Source organism: Coturnix japonica, chromosome 1 (genome assembly GCF_001577835.2).
Source record: "Coturnix japonica isolate 7356 chromosome 1, Coturnix japonica 2.1, whole genome shotgun sequence".
Classification (NCBI taxonomy): Eukaryota; Metazoa; Chordata; class Aves; order Galliformes; family Phasianidae; genus Coturnix; species Coturnix japonica.
The window spans coordinates 158,311,851-158,335,256 of NC_029516.1; the positions used below are offsets into that span (position 1 = coordinate 158,311,851).

The following is a 23,406-nucleotide window of genomic DNA, read 5'->3' on the forward strand; positions in this document are numbered from 1 at the left end:
CATTCGTACACTCAAGAAAGCTATTGGATGCGTTTATTGGTGTTGCAAATCCACATTTTTTTCCTGTCAGTTGTGAATAGCTACAGCTTTTGACAACTGTAATGAGGCCTTTGATAATGCTTATGCTGCTTGTAGCAAATAGACTTACTGCAGGAGTCAGAAGCCCTTTCAGAAACGCCAATCTCAGATCTGAGGGAACCAAGGTAACACAACCTATAGCTATAAAAAAAAAACCTCCTATCTTGCCTAATATGGAGCCTCACAGGAGAACCCCTTGAGTCTTTAAATGAGGTTGAAACTATTTGGCATGGCTAGCATGTTTCAGCTACTTTTTAAAAAATTAATGGTCTTTTCCCTCTGATATTATTTCCACGTTACTGTCAAGCCTATGGTAAAATGGTAAGAGAGAGTGAATGAGCTTGGGGCATACTTAACAAGTAAGAAAACTCTCTAGGTCAAATAGTTATCTTATTTAAAAATAAGTCTAAAATTCGATAGACTTGTGAGCCCAAGGCAAGCTTAATTAAACTTAAAGGAGAGCAAAAATAAGCATCTAAAATGCTGTTTTGGTTCTCGTAAACCTGAGTAAGCCAAAAACTGGATTATTCAATTATGTATGGTTGTGGGATTTGTTTTGTGAGCATTTTCCTACTTAGCCCAGATTTTCAGCAACATTCTCTTCCTGCCTGTGTGCTCTTGGCTGTTTCCAAAGGAGGAGAAGGAGCTTCAGGTTTTGATCTGGGGGCTCAGTGCTCCAAGTCTCTCCTGTTTTGATATTAGGATGGCTGTGGGCATACTGGAAAGTGTGTCTGCGGGGAGGAGGTGATGCATTTATACTGTTCAGGATATTCACCACAGAATGCCTACCTGCAGCTGTGCTCACTTCTGCACTGTAGGAGGTGGAGTTGCTCCCTGGGGAGGTTGGTGAAGCAACAATTTGCGGTGCAAGTTTAATAGGAAGGTGAAGGCTTGGCCATACCATGCGTTTTGTGGGCTGAAAGCTTGTCAGTTCTGAATCAGTTCAACATGAGAGCCTGTCAGACTCATGTTCACTTTCTTCTGGTAAAACACTCTTTAAACTGCTCTGCATAACTAACATCTGCATTGAGTTACCTTTCTCCCTTGTATTTCTTGACTGAAATGCAGTTTGATGTACTTGTCTGTTATGCCAAAACTAAAAGCTTTGAAGAGCTCATTTAATGGGTGTAAGTATCATTGAGACAGGCAGCTACCTGGGCTGGTTGTGTGAGGAGTTAGTCACATCCTAGCTCTTACACACCTCCTTTTGTTTTTCCCATCATTTGAGAGGGAAGGAGAAATGAATAGATCATCACTATTTTGATGTAACAGGTCTCTTCACTGTGATGTGTGTTAAGTATCCATGCAGGAGACTTTATGTACACTCTGTGGGTTAGAAGGAGATTTATCAGCAACTGCCTTTGGAAACCAGCATTCCTGATAATGGGATTCTCTGAGGCCACAGAGCCCCCAGCTCTGTTCACCTCCTTGAGTCATCTTTTCCAGCAGGGTGGATTTCACTGAGCATCATGAGGACCAACACGCAATCGCAAGACAGCCAAATTTTATAAACACAAGAGAACTTCCTTTTAGAAGAAAGTATAAGAAGCAAGGGGATGAGTGGGGTAACTTGGAGGTATGAGTATAAGATGATATGTAGAGGTCAGTGTAGCTTTAAGGTGTGCCACTCACTGTTATGCATTCTCTCAGTCATGCTCACTTGATTGCATCAGTGTTTTATATCTGATACTCCTAGCTTGTATCACTTAACTGTAGCTGCAGTCAGTGCAATCCAAATAGTGTGTATCTAACCAACTACCCAGCTGTGACAATCACAGAATTGTACGGGTGAGGGCCATGGGTGCCGCTGTGGAGGCAGTTGCAGTTCCTGCCATCCTGCCTTCCAGGGAGATTGCCTGGAGCTGACTTCACCTGCTCTTGGCCCAGAAGTAGTGTGTGATGTCAGGATGGTTGCTTAATTGCTATGAATGTTCATTTTCCATACCTATGGTATGGGAAATAAAACTTCCAACTTCCTATCTCACAGGCATAGTGTAGAGTCCTAATTAGCCAACAGCATAGTTCTTGCTGGAAAACCTTGGACTGAAAGAAGCTGAGAAATGCAAAGTATTGCAAATATTTCATCTAGCTGTACTTGAACGTCTGTGTGACCCATACTCGAAAGTCACTTAAGTGTTTTTGAAATATCCCGAAGTAGTCATGCTGGTAATAGCTAACTCATTAGTAAGCAGTCTGTGGTATGCTCACTGCTCAGATGTGTGTACCTGGGGGGCCTGGGTAGGCCTCCAGAATTCCCAAAGGCCGAAAACATTGGTTTTAATGGAAAAGCATGTTGGTTAGATTTTTAAAAGTGCCTGTTTTTTCTGGTACTCAAATCCTGAAAGACCTTTGGGTTTCCTTTCTGATGTCACTTAAATGGCTTTGGAAAATCTCAGTACCTTTACTATTTTAATGTTAATTCCAAAATTAACTGTTTTTTTACTGTGCCTGGCTGGCTTTAAGCAGTATGTCACCATCCACCCTTTTCTCTAGCTATGTAGAAGCTATTTTAAAACTGGTCCTGATGATATGCTGCTGACGTGATGTTAAAGTGTAACAGTAGAGGAGTGTTTCTTGTAGAGCTACACACAACATGCCATTGTAGGGATTTTGCAACCAGGGGAAAATAAAACGGGTCAAAATAGGTCAAACCACAGTGTGAGGAGTATCTGTGTTAAGTGGAAGATGAGAAATGAAATAGTAACCGTTACCACTGCAATGAGGAATAGTGATGTTTGTGTATTCAATTGGTCTGAGTTCGCAATGGGGCTCTGAATTGTGCTGCTGCCAGATCTTGTACTGCTGCTGTCAATCACGTTTTTTTTTCCTTCTTGAAAGGCTCATGGCACATTTATTTTGGATAGTTTCTTAACAGGTGTTTCCTTGACATTACGAATGCCTTAAATGAGAACTGGCTTTATGTCCGGAGCTCTCAGCTGAAATCACACGGCGGGCCAACACAGGCGCTCGCGTGTTTACTCATCTGCGCCCGCGCTGACAGCAGATCCCCGCCGATTCCCACAGTTGGCCGGGGCTGGACACAGAGCAGATGTTGGGGATTACGGGGAAGGCTTCGGAGGGGCTTTAGGCCTGCGTGGTTGCGGAAGTAATTCATTGTGGAGATGCAGACAGGGCCCGCCGGACCCACGCTCAGGAGTTTGCTGGAATAGGCCTCGGTGGATTTCAATATCCAAATCAAAAACAAATGTTTTCCTGGTACCTTTTAATTAAAGGGAAAGCATAAATCAATATAATAAAGTTAATGTACCGAGAGGTATCGCATTTCTACAGTGTTCTCCCTGACAGAGTAGCTGGCAATGCGGGTCTCTTAGAAGAGCCACAGCTCGCTGGGGTGAAGGGTCTCCATGGGGTGGCCCCATGGAGGTGAGGCAGCTGCAGGCCTGGCCTGGCACCACCACTCAGGAGAGCCTTGTCACCTCGTAGCGGGGCTGGTGGTTATTGTGGTTGTTTTGCAGATGTCTCGTGAATCCGGGGTTGCTTCCTGTGGGACTTGTCTTCATTTGACTTTTGTCTTTTGAACACTGCATGCTCAGAAATCAACCGTCTGTGGAAAAACAGAGGTGGCACAAGATGACCAAGACTGAGTGGTGGAGATGATTTATTGTGATGTCCCCAGAGACATCACATATTGCACAACATGCCCTTGAGTCTTTGAAGGCATCTCTGTGGACCAGAAAGGTGACTTTTAGCTGTGGTTCATGTATTTATAGGTTCAGAGCAGACATCTGTAGGAAGGAGAATTTATGTACGTCACTACTATCCTCTATTGTGCTGTTGTTATTAAGATTTTGGTTAAGGGTGAAAGGAGTAAGAGAGAAATGGGACGCATCTCCAAGGTTTGGCAATGGTTTGGTGGAGGCAATTGCAAATGTACTTTGTATGTGATAATGCAGGAAACAATGATGTGGTGGCTGTAGAAAAAAAAGGTCATATGTACTTCAGCAATGAGGTAAATCGCTTCATGAATGAAAATTGAGGGTTTGTGGGTAGTAGTACCCATTTGTGGCAAGACTCCATTGATCCACGTCAAACTGCAGTCATGCTGAAATAACCCAAGTCTGTAGGGCCTTCAAGAGAGACTGTGTGACAAAGACTTGGAGCTGACTGTGCTCAGAACACAGAAGAACAGCCATTGAGTATTGAGTAGCTGAGCAAAAATAAAATCCCAGGTGAACACGTAGTCACTGAGCTAATAAACTGCTCTGTCTGGAGAAATGTAACATGGGGAAATCACTTATCTGATGCAATTCTACATTGCTATAACAGATAAAAAAAACGAAAGACCTGTAAAATTAAATTTACAGAATGTAGTTTTTCAGAACTATGCGTGGAAGTGAAGTGCTTTCAGGTTCAATTGGTTGCAGTAAGAATTCAGCCTGGTTTATAAACCTACACCTCAATTTGAAAAACTGGAAGAGGACTGCTCTGGACTTTGCGGTTATTACGACTGATTCTTGCTATATCATTAGCAGCCCTATTCTGTAAATCCTGAGCTACTGAGAACTCTCCAAGATGTAAGACAAGGAACCGGGTAAACTTGTACCATATCAGGAAATCAGTTAAAAGCAAAGTATCAAAAAACACAGAACTTTGTATTTATTGAAACTGTGCATCAGCAAACCCTGTGCAGAGCCACAGTACTTTTCAGCAGGCTGCATGCAAGCTCGGGTGCCTACATGCCCCATCTAAGTTGCTGGGTCAGGACTCTGGAGAGTCTAGCTACAATCATCTTACCTGCTATATGTGTTGGCAAGGTGCAGGATCTAATTTGAACTGATTTTAATTGAAGTTTTGGCACTTATTGTTGCCAGTCTTTGCTATATATATGCTTAGAACCTATTCTATCATCAGTGAACCTTAAAATCTGTTTATGACAGCTATGTGAGAGCATCAAATACTATTTTCTCTACTATAGAAAGGTTTTCTACAATATACTACTTAAACATTTTAAATAATAACAACTTTTAAAGCAGTGAGGTGGACTGTAGTTTTGCATTTTCTCTGAGGTTAGGACACATGCTCAAATTCACACAGTGAAATAGTATGTAAAATAACACTGAGTTTCCTGAAAGTAATATTTTTGCTGCTTTTGATTGTCTTTTTACTCAGGGATGCTGCTTTGCTAATACTGGAGGGGAGGGCATATCTTGGAACAAATGCATTTTGTGTGAGGGAGCCGGTGTTGGTGCAGTAGCACAGTTGGAAAATTTCAACACACAAAGCCAGGAAATGTGGAGGTTCTGACTCTTTCTTTTTTGTACGTGTAACTTGGCAGGTAGTACAAATATCTTATATCTTCACTGGCAAGCAACAGCTTCTGCTAAACATAATTATTCCCTTGGAGCTTTAAATTCAAAGGTGGGTTCTGTAAAATTTAATTTTTTTCCCCTGCAGCTTTCATGATAAAGGAACAGTTATTAAATAAGGGCAGCTACCATACAAGAGTGGTTACTATTAAAACCTGCACAGGAAAAGTTACAGGCACCAAACAAGAGTGGTTATATGCTGAGCATGACTTCAAAAAGAAGAAACATAATGTAAGATATAAATTCATTTTTATATGCAGAATAAAAGTTTGTGCTGAAGTGCATGAAACAGTGAACAAGACAAGCTGTTTCACTGTCAGGTCTATTGAAGTTACTGCTTCGATTTACATTAAGTTCTTTGTATTCGTGACTATGTTTAATTTGAGGGGGGAAGGAAAGAAAAACTGCAAATACTCTAAAAACGTTCTGGCTTTCACACTGGCAAGCACGCTTGAATACAGATTTTATTTGGGCTCAGTGAACGTGGATAGCTGGACAGGCTACCACACAGAATCATAGAATGGAGTGGGCTGGAAGGGGCCTTAAAGATCATGTGGTTCCAACTGTGGCAGGTTGGGCCTGCTCTTCCACATCCTCAAGTGCAAGCTGAGCTTTAGGTGCTACAAAATAATGTTCTGTTGTGCTGCACAGCTATCTAATTTGCAGCATCTAGGAAAACCCAGATTGTACTGTGATTTAGGGTACTATCAAATCCAACCCAAGTGAGAGAAGGTAAATCATGGATGCCATCCACAGCATTGTCTGAACCACATTTATTTTTCTTCACGGTATTCATGATGCACAAGAACTCCTACTCAGATACTTTTAATTTGTGTTGGGGGAGCTCAGACTAACACAATTAATTGAATTAATTGAAATATATATATTTTTAAACCAGTACCATTTACCTAAAGATTTACTGAGGTATTTCACCCACTCTAAGGAGGAAGTTTTTGTGTTAATGAGCTCTGTGCTCCCTAACAAAATTTCAGGAAGTCACTGATGTTTATTTATATGGAACATGATTTTACTACGTGTTTTTAACCACTAGTCTTCTCCAGATGACTCTGAAGAAGCATTTGTTTGCATTATTATTGAGCTTAACATAACCAGTAATGAAAAAAGAAATGACAGGCTGCATGGAACTACATCAGAGTTTACACTGCCAGTGAACCATAAAATCAAATTAAAACACTATCTGATTAATTTCCTTAATTTTCTACTATTAGAGTAATAATGGTAAGTAACATGGGCTGGCGTCTTATTTAATTGGTAGTGTTGTATACTAATTAAGTAATGAAATAGAGTAATATTTTCATAGGCAAAGCTGTATATGTACAATATGTTTTAGTTGACACAAACCAGAGCTTATTAACACCCTTTGAGACACAGTTGCCTAATGATATATTAATGGGTATTTCATATATTTTTCAGATAGTAAATTCTGTTAATTACATTAAACAGTAGAACAAAAGAAGGTTGCTAACTTGTTGTGTTCTTCCATTTTGGAAAATTAGTTCCTAACAGAAAATGAAAGGGAGTAGAAGTTCTAAGGGTTTCACTGGGCAGTTCCAGTTCCTGGAATTTTCTAATCATGATTGTTCAAAAAAGTAGTTTATTATTGTTGCTGTGATTATATTTTTCTGGGTTTTTGGTGCTTTCATCTGTATTTTCATACTTTCTTTTTACCACCACAGCAAGCAACTTCTTTAATGAAAACCTTCTTTCCTGAGGCCTAAATCCCAAAGTATCTTGGGCTTTACTACGAATAGCAAGTATATGTCTTTGTGATAGCACTGGCATTTTTCTGTACATTCACAATACTACTCCTATCTTCCCCTCTCCACGTTTATATCCAGGCTTTAAGTTAAAATTACCAATAGGCTTGATTGGTATGGCATGAAAGTTAGCTAGAGGATAAGTTTCTTATTCTAGTCTTCCATATGGTTTTAAGAAGGAGGTTTAACAAGTCCAAGGGCAAGATGTTGTACCTGAGTTGAGACAATCCCAGATAAGGCTCTGAGGAGACCTCATTGTGACCTTCCAGTACTTCCTGCTTACAAGCAGGAGGGTAACCAATTTTTTACACAGACATATAGTTATAGGACAAGGGGGAATGGCTTTAAACTAAAAAGAAGGGAGATTTAGGTTAGATGTTAAGAAGAATTTTTTTACTCAGTGTGATGAGGCGCTGGCACGGTCTGCCCAGGAAAGCTGTGGATGCCCCATTTCTGGAGGTGCTCAAGGCCAGGTTGGATGGAGCCTTGGGCAAGCCTGAGCTGGTGGGCAACCAGCCCATGGCATGGGGATTGAAAATGCGTGATCATTAAGGTCCCTTCCAGCCCAAGCCATTTTATGATTCTGTGATTGGCAAAATTAAGAAAAAAGAGTAAAATATCTGAAAAAAGTATCTGATTTTTCTGTGCTTCTTTTACCACTCTCAAGGGGAAATGGCTATATGAGTGGAGACTGGAAGAGGGAGGAAATAGGTTTGAGACTGGACCAATGTGTCATTGTGTTAAAGCCAGCCAGCCAGTGAGGTCATTGTTTTCATCTGAGTCATTTTAGAATGAAAACTTACATTATGGAAAACATTGCACATCTTTATTTCAGACATGGAAATACCCAGCCAGCCTTTCAGGAGTAGAGCTCTGCTGATTTTATTCGAGGTATTCCTGCCTGTCCCAGTGGTGTAAACAGGGAGGGGAAATCAAATTCTTATGCCTCATTTTTTTAACACTTTGCCACTAACCCAAAGTAAGGAATTCTCTAGGCACACTTCAAGATGCTTGTTGAGGAGGGAGCCAATAAATCTGTTCATCACACCTGTCAGCCCTGAATCTAGTAAACCTGTCCAGCCTGCAGCAGGTTACAGTTATACTAAGGGGAAAGGTTCTTAAGCACTGACTCATGTTGAGGCTATATTATGTTCCAACATTCAGAGGGAAAATTCTTGAGACTGCATTCTTGGCTATTGATTCTATTTCATACACAGGCTCTGGTAGGCTTGGTCTCTGTGTAGGACAATTTAATTGAGGGACTTGGGCAATCTGCCCAGCTCTGCAATTGATTTGTGTGGCCATGAACAAACCATGTCATCTCTCTGCACTTGGGTTTTAATGTGTATGGTCTTTAAGGGGAGTCTTACATTAGTAACACTTTATCTTGCTGTAAGATGTGGTAATTATAACAATTTGTGTGTTTTGTATGATTTAGCAGCACAGTGATTGTCACATAAGCTAAGAGGAACTGTAGGAGGTTTTGGCTAAATGTAACAATTGCTCTTTTATCATTTAAGTGAGCAAAAGCCATTGCTACTTTATGTCTTCAGAATAATTTATGAAAATGACACTAACTTTGAGCTGTTTGTGTCCCATGTGCTTACAGTGTTAACCTGTGGCGAGTCCAGTGTCTCCTTAAGATTAATTCAACCACTTTCTTGATGAGCATTTAATATTTTTGGTCTTTCAAGGTTAAACTTACATGTCTTTTCAAAAAAAAAAAAGAAAAAATAAGGAAAGAAAACTAACCTGTGCTGGCACTGAAACGTTCAGTCTTCAGAGGATCCAGAACATGCAGAGACTGCTTGCTCTGTAAGGGAAAGCATATTTGGGTAATGGTCTTCCAAGTATATGAATTGTTTCTAGGAGTTTCATTATCATTTTCATGGTATGGGCACCCCTCATAATCATCACACAACCCACTTCTCCCCATTTCCTCCTCTACTAGTAGCTGCCAAAATGGTAGTATGCTGTCTTCCATTTTTGACTAGTGGGGACCAAAAGTAATCTGCCTGTGATTGCGCAGGTGCCCAGTTGACAGCAGGTTGGATTTGGATCCCGAATGGGATGCTGGCATTTCCGTGAATATGAAACTGAAATTGAGCAGCTTATTGGATCCTTATCCATGTCTCACGGAGACAGTTATGAGCAGGATCTAGGCACAATTCCTGTAATAATTCTTGTTGCACTATAAATACAAAACCAGCTGTTTTCATGGTGAAGCTATGCTTATGCTGTCCATTTTTAATCAGAAATAGGATGCATGGGCATCTGAGGAAATGAAGCAATAAAAGATTTTATTATTTAGAATGTGAATTTATATTTTATCTTACTTCTCTTGAATAATCTGAGATGCTTGTGATCCTTGTTAGCTCTGTCTGAATCATTTACTGGTCCCCAGTTGTTTCCTAACCGTGAGGTGATAAGAATACAAAAACGATCAGAGTATCTCCCCACACCTGAGAACTTCCTGGCATTATTATTCTCACTGGAAAGAATTGTTGAAATTGGTGGCACCACCTATTGGCGGGAGAGTAAATCTGGGAATGATGTTTATTTGCATTCTAAGATAGAATAATAACATAGATTTTTTGGAAACAACTGTGTTGATTTGCTCCTGTAGAGCTACTCCTTGACTGAAAAACATACAAACACCACTTAGTCTAAAGTATATTTCTAAAGCAGTAGTGATGCAGAGCACATCTTCATAGCTGTTTGTGTTGGCCAATACTGTCACTTTTTTATTGTTGCTATGTTTAAAAGATTTTTGCAAAGGTACCCACCCTTAAAAAGCAGCTTTGTGACTGGTTAAAGGTAAGGACCTGGTAAGGACTTTAACCAGGTAAGGACTGGTTAAAGGTTAAGACCTAAATTATTTGCCGATTCTGTGAAATAACTGATGGTAAAGTTTTCCTTGTTTTGTTATTCTCATCCTTCCATTTTAACAGATGTTTGCCGTAGTCTGAAATGAACTGTTTCACTGTGACAGCTTCCCCAGTGCTTGGAAGACACTCTGTCAATGGCAGCAGTTTAAGCCACAGTGTCTTCAGCTGGAGGACCTGCATTATTAGCTTTGAGGGTTTCGTGGATGCCGTGTGATAAATGGCTTCTGGCAGTTGGCTTTGGGTGTGCTACTCACTAGTGTGTATGCCAGAGGAGTCTAAAAATGACTTAGCTGCACATCGTGGGGCCTGTGTGATGATAGAACTGGTTGAAATTTGAGTTTGTTTAAAAAACAACTTCACTGTGGCCTTCTTAAAATATGTGAGCATAAATAAATATATAGATACATTCTTTACAAGGTGGTGGTTCCTGTTGAATAGCTCTGCTTTTCTTATCCGGAGGAGATGCCTGATAGTTGAAGGCTGTCACTCCTTGAGGCTGGGCATGGAGGTGCTGTGTTTTCCTTGAAGACACATTGCAGTCCAGGCAACACTGCATTAGTGAATAGCTGAACAACTGCAGTGGGGCTTGGGAACAGCTGCAAAGTCTGGGGAAGGCTTTGTTTCGATATATATGTGTTCTCAGTATAGCTTCAGTTCATAACCCAGTTGGAAAATATCCGAAAAATGCTGTCTATGGATGTGCCCACATTAGGTGGTTTCCAGGGATTCCTCTGCTGAGGAGCTCTGGTTGTGTGAGCAGATGGTGTAACCCTGCTGGGGCCGGGGCAGCATTCAGGTCCATGTGCAAGGCAAACCAGTTCCCATCCTGCAGTGGAATGGGCACACAACTGCATACAGAAACTAAAATCAACTGGGCAGAAACAGTCCAGGTGAGCTCAGGAATGGAGAAAAACTTAAAGCTTGCTGTGTGGAAAAAGTACTGTCAGTGTCTGAAGGGGTGAGATGAGATGGATGGTTTTACTGTTGTGGTGCAGTTTGCCGACAGGCTAATGCTGATGTGAAATGCATAGTGGCAGGTAAAAGGTATGTGACTTGAGCTTCTTAGTGCAGAGAGCTTAAGGTGCGAAATGTCCAAGCTCATAGCACTGATTGAGCTGACAACATGATAAAAAGTAGCATTTCAGTTCCTGGTGAACACATAGTTGGATTGTTCTGTGCATTAAAAGAACATCAAGTTTCTTTCTGCTAGGAAAGCAGCAAGTGGAATGTAAAGTACTTGGAGCAAAAATGCCAGAAAATGCACGTATGATTAATACTGTGGTCCTTTTCTTGCCTTTATTAGCAGAAACATGGAAAGATGGTCAGTGCAAATGCTGATGTGATTAAACTGCTAGTGCCTGCAGGGTCGCAGCTGAAGAAAAGCAAAGCATGAGTGTGAATCTCATCATATTTTGCCACTGCATTACTGTAGTTCAGTTCTTTGGCTGACAATTAAATTAAGATTTTCCCTCTTACTCGCGCCTATCCTTTTTCTTAAGTGAGCATCGATCAAAACTGACGATATGCTTCTGGCATTCTCATGTGAAAGTAGGCATGAGGGATCACAAATAACTACGAGCTGATTCTCAGTCTGGAATTTGTTTGCTGGCTGTCCGTGTGGGTGGCAGTGTCCATAAATGTTTTAGCACAGTCTGGTTCACTCTTGGTCTCAGTACAAGATTTACCACTGACCTGTCAGTCTAGCCACAGCATGGAAGACTGTTCATTCAGAAGTGAAAAATGCTTTTGGAAGTCTTCAGTACTTAGCAATCCAAGGGCAAGCTGCTGCTGGCTAAATATGGCTGAGCAGAGAGGTGGATGACTCTAAATAGGGAGTGACACTGGAAGGAGATGCTGGGTGCAGCAAATGCGTTCCTGGCTTTGCAGTGTGGTGGTTGTACTGGATTTTAAGCCCCCCTGTACTGAATGGTGGAAGTTCCTTCTGTTGTGATCAGATGCCTTTGTCTTAACAAAGTACATAGCTACAAATCGTCTTCTCACAGTCTGTTTCAAGGGCTAGAAGTCATGTTCAATTTCATGTTCTATAGCTCAGCTTTGTGCTTGTCTATAAAATTTCCTGACACTTCAGTGCTGTGGGCTGCTGTTCCCTTGTGTGCCGCAAGTGAGGCACAACCAAACCATCTCAGTCTGCTTCACTTCAGTGTCCATGGGTATATGCCTCCCTGCCTTTGACTGCAGTGCACACAAGCATCTGTAGGTACACCCATGGACATTGTATGGGACATACAAGAAACTGAGAAGCCAAGTTTTGGGTAATATACATGGTGTCATTCATAAGCAGCAAGAGAGGGAGGTGCAGCTAGCTGCTGGAAATGCTGTTGACACCTCTCGGACCATGTTTTACTTGTGAGCTGCACACAATTCATTACAATAGAAAAATACCCTTTACTGGTGTAGCGGAGAAATTAAATGATTCTCATGGGATGTGCGTATGTATGTTCACACACACATGCAGGAGGTGGTGAGGTTGTTTCCAGTCTCCTGTGTGTCAAACCAGGTTTTACCATTAATTTATCCATAAAAGGTTCTAGAGAGACCTCTAAATAAATGACCTGAAATAGCAAGTCCATAAATAGTGCTGTGTTTCAGCTTTGTTCCGCAGCTCTTTCTGTATGCTGGAACCTGTAGAGTTTGTGTTTATCTTCTTTCTCAAGTCCTACCAAATTTTCTCTTCAAGCATTGCAACAGTGTAAGAAATGCAAATATAAATTTGGAGCTCTTTGTAAAAAGCCGTTAATAGGGATGGGAGTGAATCTTCCCCTCACCTCACCCCCAGGTTTCAGACAGAAGTAATCTGAACAGGAATTACTGTATTTAAGTGCAGTATGACTGAAAACATTTTAGTGAGACATCTTTGTTTGTTTGTTTTTGTGACAGTTTGATCTGAAGCAGTAAGGTAGAAAGGGTAAGCAAAGAACAGAAAAGACTCATTAAAATTCAAAACTGAATGTTCATGGAGCACTTCTCCACAAGGGAAAATGTCTGCTTGGGTAAAAAAATAACATCAGTAGAGGATTTGGTCTAAACGCAACGTTTTTGAAAAAATCCAGGAAATGTGGGATTATGAGGAATGATCCTGGTGAAAAATGCTGCTGTTGTTTCTCAATTACAGGCCTAATTTCCATTAAAAGTTGTTGAGACTTCTGCCTCTGTTCTTACCCCCACAGGTTTCAATGTCGTCCCAGCCACAGTTGCTGTTTCTTGCTATCCCTCTATTTTTTCCCTGAAAACAACCTCTAAACGTGTGATGGCTTGAAAATGCTCATTATTTGTTTGTTTTCTTCGTAGGCTGGAATGGTGCTAAGATGTGGCCACTTCTGGTTTGGGTTATTCCTCGTGCCCACCGTGTGCCTTGTTAAAGATGTGGCGTGGACAGCGTAAGTCCTGAACCTGTCTTCTCTGGTGTTCTGCTTGCTTTTTAAGTGTCTTAAGTCCCAAAGCTTCCATTGTTTCCCTTGGAAGTCTTTTTAACAACCAAGATGTTTCTGATGATTTGTTGGTATGTTTTTGTTTTTTTATGTGTGTGTGTGAACATCTTTCTTTAGCCTAACTAATGAGAATTATTTTGGATTCTGAGCAGCTGGAGGTAACTTAGTCACATTCACATTGCGTTAGAAGAGCAGCAAAGAAAGCATTGCCCTTGCTTTGTTATCTGAAGGCAAGGCTTGGCTTTATAACCTGATACAAGGACCCAACACTTTCTAACTCAGGCTAAAATGGAGGTCCTAGCTGCCATGAGGAGGCCGAAGATAATAATAGCTAGCATGTCACTTTGTCATGAAGGCCCAAAGTGAAAGCTTCATGATATTTAACACTTAGCTCCAGCAATGTGCTGTTGATAAATCCAGGAAGGCTTGGAAGAGGAAGGAAAAAAAACCAAAACCAGAATGTTTGCCAAACATGGGTACATTTCAAGTTCCAGCATATGGCGTAAGTCAGGTAATACGCATGAGTCTGAAATTGTGATTTTTTTTTCTTCCCTTGGGGCTGATGGCACAGTTAAATTAAACTAATTCTGCTTGACAAATCTACCAATCAGTAGATACTTATTGTATGCTTTCCCATTTTCTTCATCAACTTAGTTTTCATGAGCGACGCAGCTAAAATTAAACCTAAGTATCAAAATGTAAAATTTATGTTAAGGTCGAACTATGATTTAATGGTCTTGCACACTAGAGGGTTTTTTGTTACATTCATTAAACTTCTCCAATTGAAAATAATTTAAGAACTCTAAAGTTGAGGCCAAATTGAGGCTGAATTTGGATACTTAAGTGAGCTGTGTCAGTGAGCTGGTTTTTAAAACACTGAAAAAGTCTTACAACTCATTTAGCGTGACAGGTCCTGCTCCTATGTCAGGCATTATTTAAAATTACATGCTCAGAAGTCAATGGGAGTACAATGGTGATAGGAGCCAAATAGGAGCTGAACTGTTTGCATTATCAACAATTAAATGTATGTTTAGGTGCCCAAGATTGCACTTCAGTTTTTCAAATGTTTTCGTGATAGTTCAGCGTCCTGAAGTTGTCCTCTGTTCTTATTAGCTCTTGGCAAAAATGGCTACAGAACTGTAGAACAGTCCAGGCTGAAGCAGGCTCATCCTCAGCTATCACTCATGGAAAACTGTTACTGACTCACCCTGTTTGTTCTTTAGTATTTCTTGGAGAATCTCAGCAACGTAATCCCTTCATTGGTTCGGAGCTGGAATGTACAAAGATTGTGAAGCTCTCAAGACAAACGTGTATGATTGATACGCTGGATATTTTCCCAGCAGATTTTAAACAGGAGGCTCCTATCAACATTAAGCAAAAAATCTGTTCTCTAAGCAGGACTTCTCTTTTTAACCTATCACTGAAAAATTAACGCCATTAACATTTTAACTAGGATAAATGAAATGACACAGCTATCAGCACTGCCATATGGAAGGAGTAAAGGTCTGTTTCCTTTCCAAGAGACTTGCCATTCAAAACTTGAGCCCAAGGCCTCTGGAAATCAGTCAGCACATTTCCACAGCCGTGGTTACAGCACATTGCTGTCCATAAGTCAGAACAATCTGGTTTGGGCCATAAAATTCCAGCAGCTATGACTTCTTGTGGTCGTGGAATTTGTCCCTTTCCATTCCTTTTGGACTTGAAGTGTATTTCCACAGAAAGAACATCCGTGTGACATACTGTACTTCAGTACAAACTACTGTCAGGAAAACAAATATGACTGAGTTTTTGTCTGGAACAATGCTAAAAGAGATAACCCAGTGTGTTTAAGAGCCATGCAAATACTTGTTTCTAAACTGCTGTGCTACATCCAGTGTCAAAATGTTTAATGCTGGTGAGTATGAGCTGATTTTACATAGTTTACACATCTAGTTTTTGTCATACATGCCACAGTTGTCAACACACCTCTTATCTCCCGTATTCTCTGCAGCTCCAGGCTTTTTATTTAAATATTCTTGTGTGTGTGTGTGTATATATGTATATAAAGTGAATCAAGGAAAAGTAGAATACTTCTTGCTTTAGAAAAAGAAGGAAGCTTATTAATAATACTTGGCTCCAATACCACATTGTTAACTTTGGTCCGCTACCTTGAGTTCAGTGGCTTTACTTGGATTAAGTTTTTGCCTCATGAAAGTCCCAGTTGTGCTACCATTGAAAAGAGCAGTTTTATAAGGTGAGTCCTTCCTTACAGTTGGCACATGTCGTTTGAATGCCTGTCACTGTTGCTAGGATGTCTTGAAATGTCAGATGCACAAAGTGATGTGAGAATCATAAAAACAGAATTTATTCTAGCAAAATTAGGAAAGAGGGCAAGAATTTATTTTTTAAAATGGTGTCTCAGCGCTTAGTGTTATAGTGAGATATTTCTTGGGCCTTCCAGTCCTTACCAAAGTCCTGATGTGCTTTTTTTTTTATGAGGGGAAGAAGTACATTGTATTTGCCAGCCCTTGTAGTCTAAGTGAGTGAGAAGGTGCGAGAGCTCTTCTCATCCATGTGTGCACTTACAGTCTCTGGAACATGGGACACCTAATATGGTGTTGATGATGAAGAGTCACAGTCACTGTGTCACTGTGCCTCAGAAAAACTTGTGAATTCAACCATGCTCCTCCCTGGCAAGTCCTGCCCTCCACAACCCCTAAATATCCTCCCAGGGCTGTGATGTTCAGGTATGCACTTCCCTGAGTTGGAAGAGCCAACTGAGATGACGAGATGACTCTTCAGCTGTTCTTCTGGTCCCTGATCTTAATATCCTTATGTGTGAGGGAAGTTGAGTTTGCCTTTTTAGAACTCAACTTTTATAACAACAATTGCAGATGAACGGGAACAGCAAATACAAGAGCTCATAATTTATTGAAGGCTGATCACACATCTAGGGCCACTTGTAAAGTACAAGGTAAAAGCTAAGACTTCTACCTGTGTTTTTATATATCAAAAGTTAACAATGTGCTATTGTGAAAAAAACATGAAGTATCCAGTCCTGTTGCCAGCAGTCCGTGGAATATTTGCAATTGGCTTTGATGGGAGCAAGCCCAGACTCTGAGGCAATTGTAATACCATATTTTAGTATTTGTTCTTGGAGAAATGTGTGGATAGGTCAGCTCAGGCCCTTTTATAAATACTTCATTACTCATTCCTCCATGGATGTTCTTTCTCCAAGTGAAGAAGTGACTCAGTGCATAACAATTACCTGGGGGGTTATTGTTGCTTCATGGGTACTCGGCCATGGCAGAGCACATGTATTCTGTTATTTCATTTTACTCCTAAAATACTTCAGAACACCTGACTTTGGAGCAACCATATTTTTCTCCGTATTGTGCAATACCTGCTTTTGCTGTCCTCTGCTAATTGGACTTGGTATCGCAGTTTCCATTTTGAATTCGCTGTTTGCTCTGAGGGAAAAGAACATCCCTCATCTCCTATGCTGGGTGGCATGAAACCCTGAGAGAAAGACTGGATAACTTGCAGATTTCTGTGTTCTCATCCATGGGGAGAGTAGGTTTTAAAGGGGTTTTGTAAGTTCCAAACATGCTCAGCGTTTAAGTTTACATTAGTAAGTAAAAGATGAGTTCAAGGTCAAGGTTTTAATGTATTTACTCAAATTAAAGAGTGTGGCAGTTATGTCAACTGCAGAGATTATAAGAATTAATAACTCAAAGCTTTCTCATCTAAGAAAATCGCTAGTTTCCCAACCTCAAAGAGTTTAACCATTAGTCTATCAAGTTAGAGTAACTTGAATATAATTAATATGTGTGCAGCTGTAGGTTATCTCACCTTCTTGAAATGCTACATTTTAAAATAAGCTTGCTATTCTGCATGCTCCTGTCACAATGTGCTGGTGTTCCCTTCCATGTGGTAACTCCCTTGGTGCTTTAAATCAGGAACACTCCTAAGTACATCCTTGATACCTCCAGATTTTACTGTTTTATATTTCCCTGTTCTCTTTGCTTTACTCTTAAATTCAGATATGTTCTGAAAAATTTTCATTTTAGTTTCTTATTTTGAGACATTTGGGGCCTAATTCAGCACCACGAAGGCCAAAGTACTTGGATATAACTTAGTATTAAGCCACTCACACACAGCAGACTCAGCAAAGTTTTGTGGTTTTCGTTTCTTATTCCCCATGGAAGGAGGGATAAGAATCATGCTTTTTAAAAATAAATGCATCTCCATTATAGTTTAATTATAGATACACCAGTTACTTTTCTGCTAGAAGGAGGAAGACGTGATTTGTATCGTTGGTTAAGGATGATAGAATCTGCCTGTAGGATTTTTATACAACTTGGAAAGAAATTTTTGCCACCTCTGGAATGGAAGAATACAATTTTAATGCCATGAAGTGAAGCAAGTGGTGTGTTACCCTACTTGTCTCCATCTTGTTTTCAGGCTTATCGTGCAGTCACATGCTAATCAGTATTGCCCCATGGGACACTTGTCCTCCTCTAAGTGACACAAAAGAGGAAGCTGATCAAAAACTGCCCACTGCAGAAAGATCCCCACATTTCATATTATTGCTTTGTAAATGTCAGGAGAGGGGACTGGGTCCTCCTTATGCCAGTTTAATTTTTAGAAGTATTAGAGTGGTAGGTGAAACTGAAAAAGAGCCTTAGTATTTACAGGGGATAACTGGTTTCCAAATTCTGGTTACGTGTGTGGTGCATGCATGGCTCATTGAATCCCCGAGCTGAGAAAATAGGACAGAGCCAGTCTTGTTACTGTCATCTTGAAAGCACAGAGAAAGAAGTGGTTTTCCAAGTCATGTGAGACTGATAAATGAAAATAGAGGGCCTTGAATGGCAATTATTATCTGAGACTCTCCTCAGGTTTTCAGAGCAGTGTGATGCATAGCTCAAAAAACCGAGTGGAATCATGTTTTACTGCCATGAATATTCAATGAATTTCTGTTCTTTTGTCTGAGAGCTCTGGTCCTGAGCAGTCCCACAGCAGCAGTGTCAGGTCTCCACAGTCCGATAGCTGTGCTAGCTGGTTACATCTGGAGTGTTGTGTTGAAGCAGACAAGCTCTGCCAAATTTCTTGTTTCTTATGTAATATTTCCCAGGTATTGTGAATCTGGGCTGACTGTTTGTGTGCATTCACTGCCTTATTTCCCAGATCATGTGAGGGAGTTGCCCTGGCTTTTCCTACAACAAATAAAATGGGGCTTTTTTAACAGCACAACATTCATATGGCTTTCCTTGTGTCTTTCTTGTCATTGTGGTACAGGGCCAAGCATACCTACCATAAGTCTTTGCTGGAACAAGTTCAAGAGTTGGAGATGAAGACAAGAGAGCTGGGAAAAGCCATGCTTCGTGACAGTAATGGAAAGAGGTGGGACAATTCTATGCTGATGTTTAAGAAAAAATAAAAAATGCTGTTCTTGTCCTCTCCAATTTTTATTGTTCAGATCTGATTGCAGTCAGGTAAGAAGTCTTCTGTCCTATATTATGAATTTGTTGCTGTTGTTCCTTTCCATATATTCTTGTTTCCCCCACCTAAGTCAACCCTTAGGGTTTTGTTTCTCCTGTGTTATTGCTAGTGAGGCTGTATTTGTAAGCTACAGCTCAGTCTCCTGGTAACAAGTAGTACTATTAACTGGTCATTGAGCCAGACTGTTTTGAAAGGACTTTGTTGCATATACTTTCTTCGCCATCAAAAAAAGTCAGCCTGATAAGCTTGTCCAAGCAGGAAACTGTCTGGGACTCAGGATATACGGAGGGTTAGACTGTAGCTAAAGGGAGAACTGGCTATTCCAGTCTTTTCCTACAGCTTCATTCATTCTCACCTCGAGGTGATGGGTTTTTTTTAAAATGTTTTTGCTGTTTTCCACTGCAGTTTTGCAGGCCCCTGTGCTCAGGGTTCTCAGTTTCTCGTCGTACCTCTCCTCTGTTTCCACACCATATGGACTTGAACATATTGCTATTATTGAATCCTTCATTGTAAGGGGAGAGTATGTGTTGGTATGCGTTGTGTGGGAACCTTTGTCTCTTCTGAAAGAAGCTAAAGAAAATCAAAGTGAGGCTTTTGCATCCAACAGTTTCATTTGCCATCACAGAATGTGGTTCTGCATCAGCTAGTCGGAAAAGCTCCCTGAGTTCAAAAAGGTTTTAGAACTAACTCTTCTGTTCGCTAAACAATATGGCACCACATGACTTGCTAAGAAACGATGTGATCATTAAACTGGATTTTAGCAAACCTTATAAACTAGCAAACTGAGTGGAATGGAGCTTTTAAAAGATTTTGTTCTTATGGGGCAGGGTCATCCTTTGAGCCTTTGATGTGTATTCTAAGGTAAACTAATTGCCATATTGTAGCTGCTGCTAAGATGAGTGGGTAGTAGATTTTTCAGCTGAACTTGTGAGTTAATAAGCACTATTTTTAGGAAAAATTATCAGGGAGTGAGTTTACCAAGATTATAGTAAACAGAAAAGCTTTAAAAAAATGCTTTGTGAACTACAGTGTGTTTGTAAGATTGCCTTAGTGAGCAGAGTTTGCTTCTCGGAGGCCAAGACAAAGTAAACATAGTGTTGTTGATTAAAATCACTTCAAAATGCTTGGTATGCTCAGTTTTTATTGAGCCATTTTTCTGCCCTGACTTTTGGATTCTACAAAACACTGCACATAAATTGTGCTCGCTTGCAAAAGTCACAAACTGCGCATCAGATTGTTTAAAAAGAAAAAGCAGACTTTGCAGCTCTGGTCAACAACGTTTTATGCCATGATTAAAACCAACAGAAATGCCTGAAGTCAAGCATCTAATTATAAATAGGTGTTGTTTTTAGTTGGCCGAGTAGTCACCTTAAAGTCAGTTGGAGCCAAAGTGCTTGGTACCAAAATCAGGTTAACGTCCCAGCCAAAACAAATGGAAGGTGTGACTTCGGGTTGTGAATTACTGAATTTGGTAGACCAATTCGATGCCAAGCAAGTGGGATCCAGTTGTGATGAGGACTGGCTGTTCCCAGACATGCTGTTCAGATAGTAGGAGCCCCACGGCTGCTGTTGTGGTTCCTATCAGTGTCTGGGACAAAGCTGCATTTCTGTCAGTGAGATGTTTGTGTTTTCCTGCCAGCTTTAAGTGCCAGTTATTGACAGCCACAGAGGAAAGTGAATCCTCTTTGCAGGCGGAATCTGTGGGTTGAGAGGCAGGTTGACATAGTATTAATAGTGAGAAAGGTTGTTAGCATTTAATCTGTTTATATGCATGTATCTCCTAGAACTTGATGGGTTTCTTCTCTGTTTACAGACAGTCCTGACTTGCTGTAAATTTAAAGACCATGTTGTAATTCACTCATACACTCTGTGTTTTCATAGCCTTTTATTTTATTGCATTCTCATTGCAAACTCTCTCATCTGCATTCCTCCTCCTCTGTATAGCTTCACTTCATTCTCGCAACGCTTGCATGGAGATGATGTAAGGAATCCCTCCTGGCCTTCTCTCCCCTTCTCCCTCCCCCACTTCTTTCCATGCATTTGTTTGTTCTCCTTCCTAATTGCTCCCAGATTTTCTGGGTGGTCCATCTGTGAACTAGATAATGGTAGAGTGCCTCTGCCTGCTAGGAGCTGGTGTGCTGTGCTTGTGATGTGGCCTCCAGAGTGCTCTTCAGAGTTGTTCTGCCTTTTATCTCTTTTGTTTGTCTCCTGGCTCTTTCACACCTGCTTGAAATCGGGAGCTTGTCCAAAGGGAAGGGTGAGGGTGGGAAAGAGGCAGAGGGACCTTACTACAGTTACAGCTTCTCTGGTTCATATTCTTTATTTTTTCTTAAGTGTCCTTGAAGCTGGTGGAAATGAGGAGATGCATGCACTGCTCTCCCCTGCTGCCCACAGCCCCATTGCTCATAGGATATTACTGGCAGTGTGACACTGTGCAGAAAGGGAATATAACCAGAGTCTCTTCATTTCTAACACAAAATGGAGAGCTGTGTTAGAACTGCGCAGGTCTACCAGTCACCTCTGAGTGCCAGTGTCAGCTCTTGGTTGGAAGTGTTCCTAAAACACAGCCATTAGGTGTTGGTTTGTTCAGGCAGCTGTGAAAGATAAGCTTGCTGTCATCGGGTCTGGTTTCCTGTCTCACATAGTAGACGCTATTTTTGCTCAGTGTTTTTTCACAAACAACAAAGAAAATAAAATAAAAATCGCACCCAATTACAGATAAGGGGGATTTGGGGAGCTAATTGCTTTTATCGTTGCCTAGAAAATGGGGGGAAAATGAAGTGCAAGATGTGGATCTTTAGGATTATTCTGCTAAACAAAAAGTAATTCACAAACCCCGGAAGGCAGTGAGACCATCTAGACGTGCACAACAGGGTGCCAGCAGTTTGCAGCAGCTCACTTGAATTTCTGTGAAGTGTGGGCAGGGCAGTATCTGGATCTTCACTGCGGTTTGGGTAGGAGCACTGGAAGATCTCATCTGCCTCTTGATACCTAAATACTCACATCCTGCTTTAGGTCTTCGCCCTGGCAACTGTTCTTGCTGGAGACATTTTTCCAGGTTAATAAAAAGTGACTTCTAGTGCCAGTTAGATGTTCTAAATCATTGCTTCTTTGAGCAGATTCTGAAATTGGATTTGCTTTTATTGAGTTTAAGCTGCATCCTGGTCCTAAATACCTTAGATAAAGCACTAGTGTGATGCTTGAAGGTGATACTGAGTATATTGTGAGCCATAAGGGGTTTCGTCCTCATTTTTTTTCTCCATACTACATCTGGACATCTAAAACTTTTATTTTTCATGGAAGCTGGAATGATGACAAAATCAGATGATTCCAAGAGTTGGGGGATTTAATCAGGGGAAAGTGCCGCATCCCTGGAGGCGTTTGACGCCATTTTGGATGGGGCCCTGGGCAACCTGATCTGGTGGTTGGCAGCTTTGCCCATGGCAGGGGGGTGGAACTGGATGATCTTTAAGGTCCTCTCTGACCTAAGCCATTCTGTGAATCTGTGGAAATACTTGAAAACTGATGACCAGAAATAGCTTGAGAAGCAGAAGTAGGAGCGGGCAGCGAGGAGTTAGCAAGGGACCCCGTGCTGTGTTCACATTCCTGCTTGTGGAAGATGAGTGCGTGCTCTGGTACACCCCAGCCTGACACCCAGCGGCACTGGGCTGGCATCCAGCCTGGCTGTGAGGGGAGTGAGACTGGGTGCAGGAGGAGAAAGGGCTCCCTGGCACTCTCATGTAACAAAGGACAGGATTTAACACTAAATTTACGTGGATTCACAGAGGTGAGAGAGGCAGTTTGTGTGCCAAAGTAAACAGGGACGTGTGGAGACACCTGCCCAGCAGAGCTAATCATGTTAACCTGTGAGATTTACACAAAGAAAAAAAGGTTTTCTACAGGTTTGTATTCAAAAGTGGCATTGAGTTCAGCTGCAGCGATTTTTTGTATCTTGAGGTAAGTTTGCAAGTAAACCTTGCCTCATAAAGGGCCAATCTTTAAGTCTTCGTTCACTTTTCACTCCATCTAACCTCTTATTGAAGTCAGCAGGAGACTGTGTGGAGTAAAGCCTGATTAGTGACCAAAACAAACTTTGTTTTGGAAACCCACGTCATTTCAGCGCTCCGATGGCCAACAAGGAGAGCTGTGCAGCACGCTCCTTGGGACAGTAGATTTTCTGTTGCAGAGTTCCCCTACATGAAGCTCCCTTTGAAGGTGGCTTTTTGGTTGTTTTTCTGTTCTGTCTTGTAATTGTTTAGTAGCTGAGATGAGAACAGTATTTGACACTGAAGAGTGATGCAGCTTTCACTGTTGAATTGCTTTACAAGGAGCTGAAGGGCCTGGGCTGTGCTGTGGGAAGAGTGCCTGCATTACTGAAATGCTGGGACAATGTCCTTCAAAT

The 23,406-nt window shown here is 41.1% G+C and overlaps 1 protein-coding gene across 5 annotated transcripts in view; it reads left to right on the plus strand.

Moving 5' to 3' along the window:
* Positions 1-23,406, plus strand: part of ATP8A2 (ATPase phospholipid transporting 8A2) — a 280,358-nt gene that overhangs the window by 235,415 nt on the left and 21,537 nt on the right. For all 5 annotated transcript variants that reach the window (XM_015852108.2, XM_015852111.2, XM_015852110.2 and 2 more), the window contains 2 exons: positions 13,381-13,469; positions 18,801-18,905. In XM_015852108.2, coding sequence (XP_015707594.1) covers positions 13,381-13,469; positions 18,801-18,905 — 194 coding nt within the window. The remainder of the gene's footprint in view (positions 1-13,380; positions 13,470-18,800; positions 18,906-23,406) is intronic.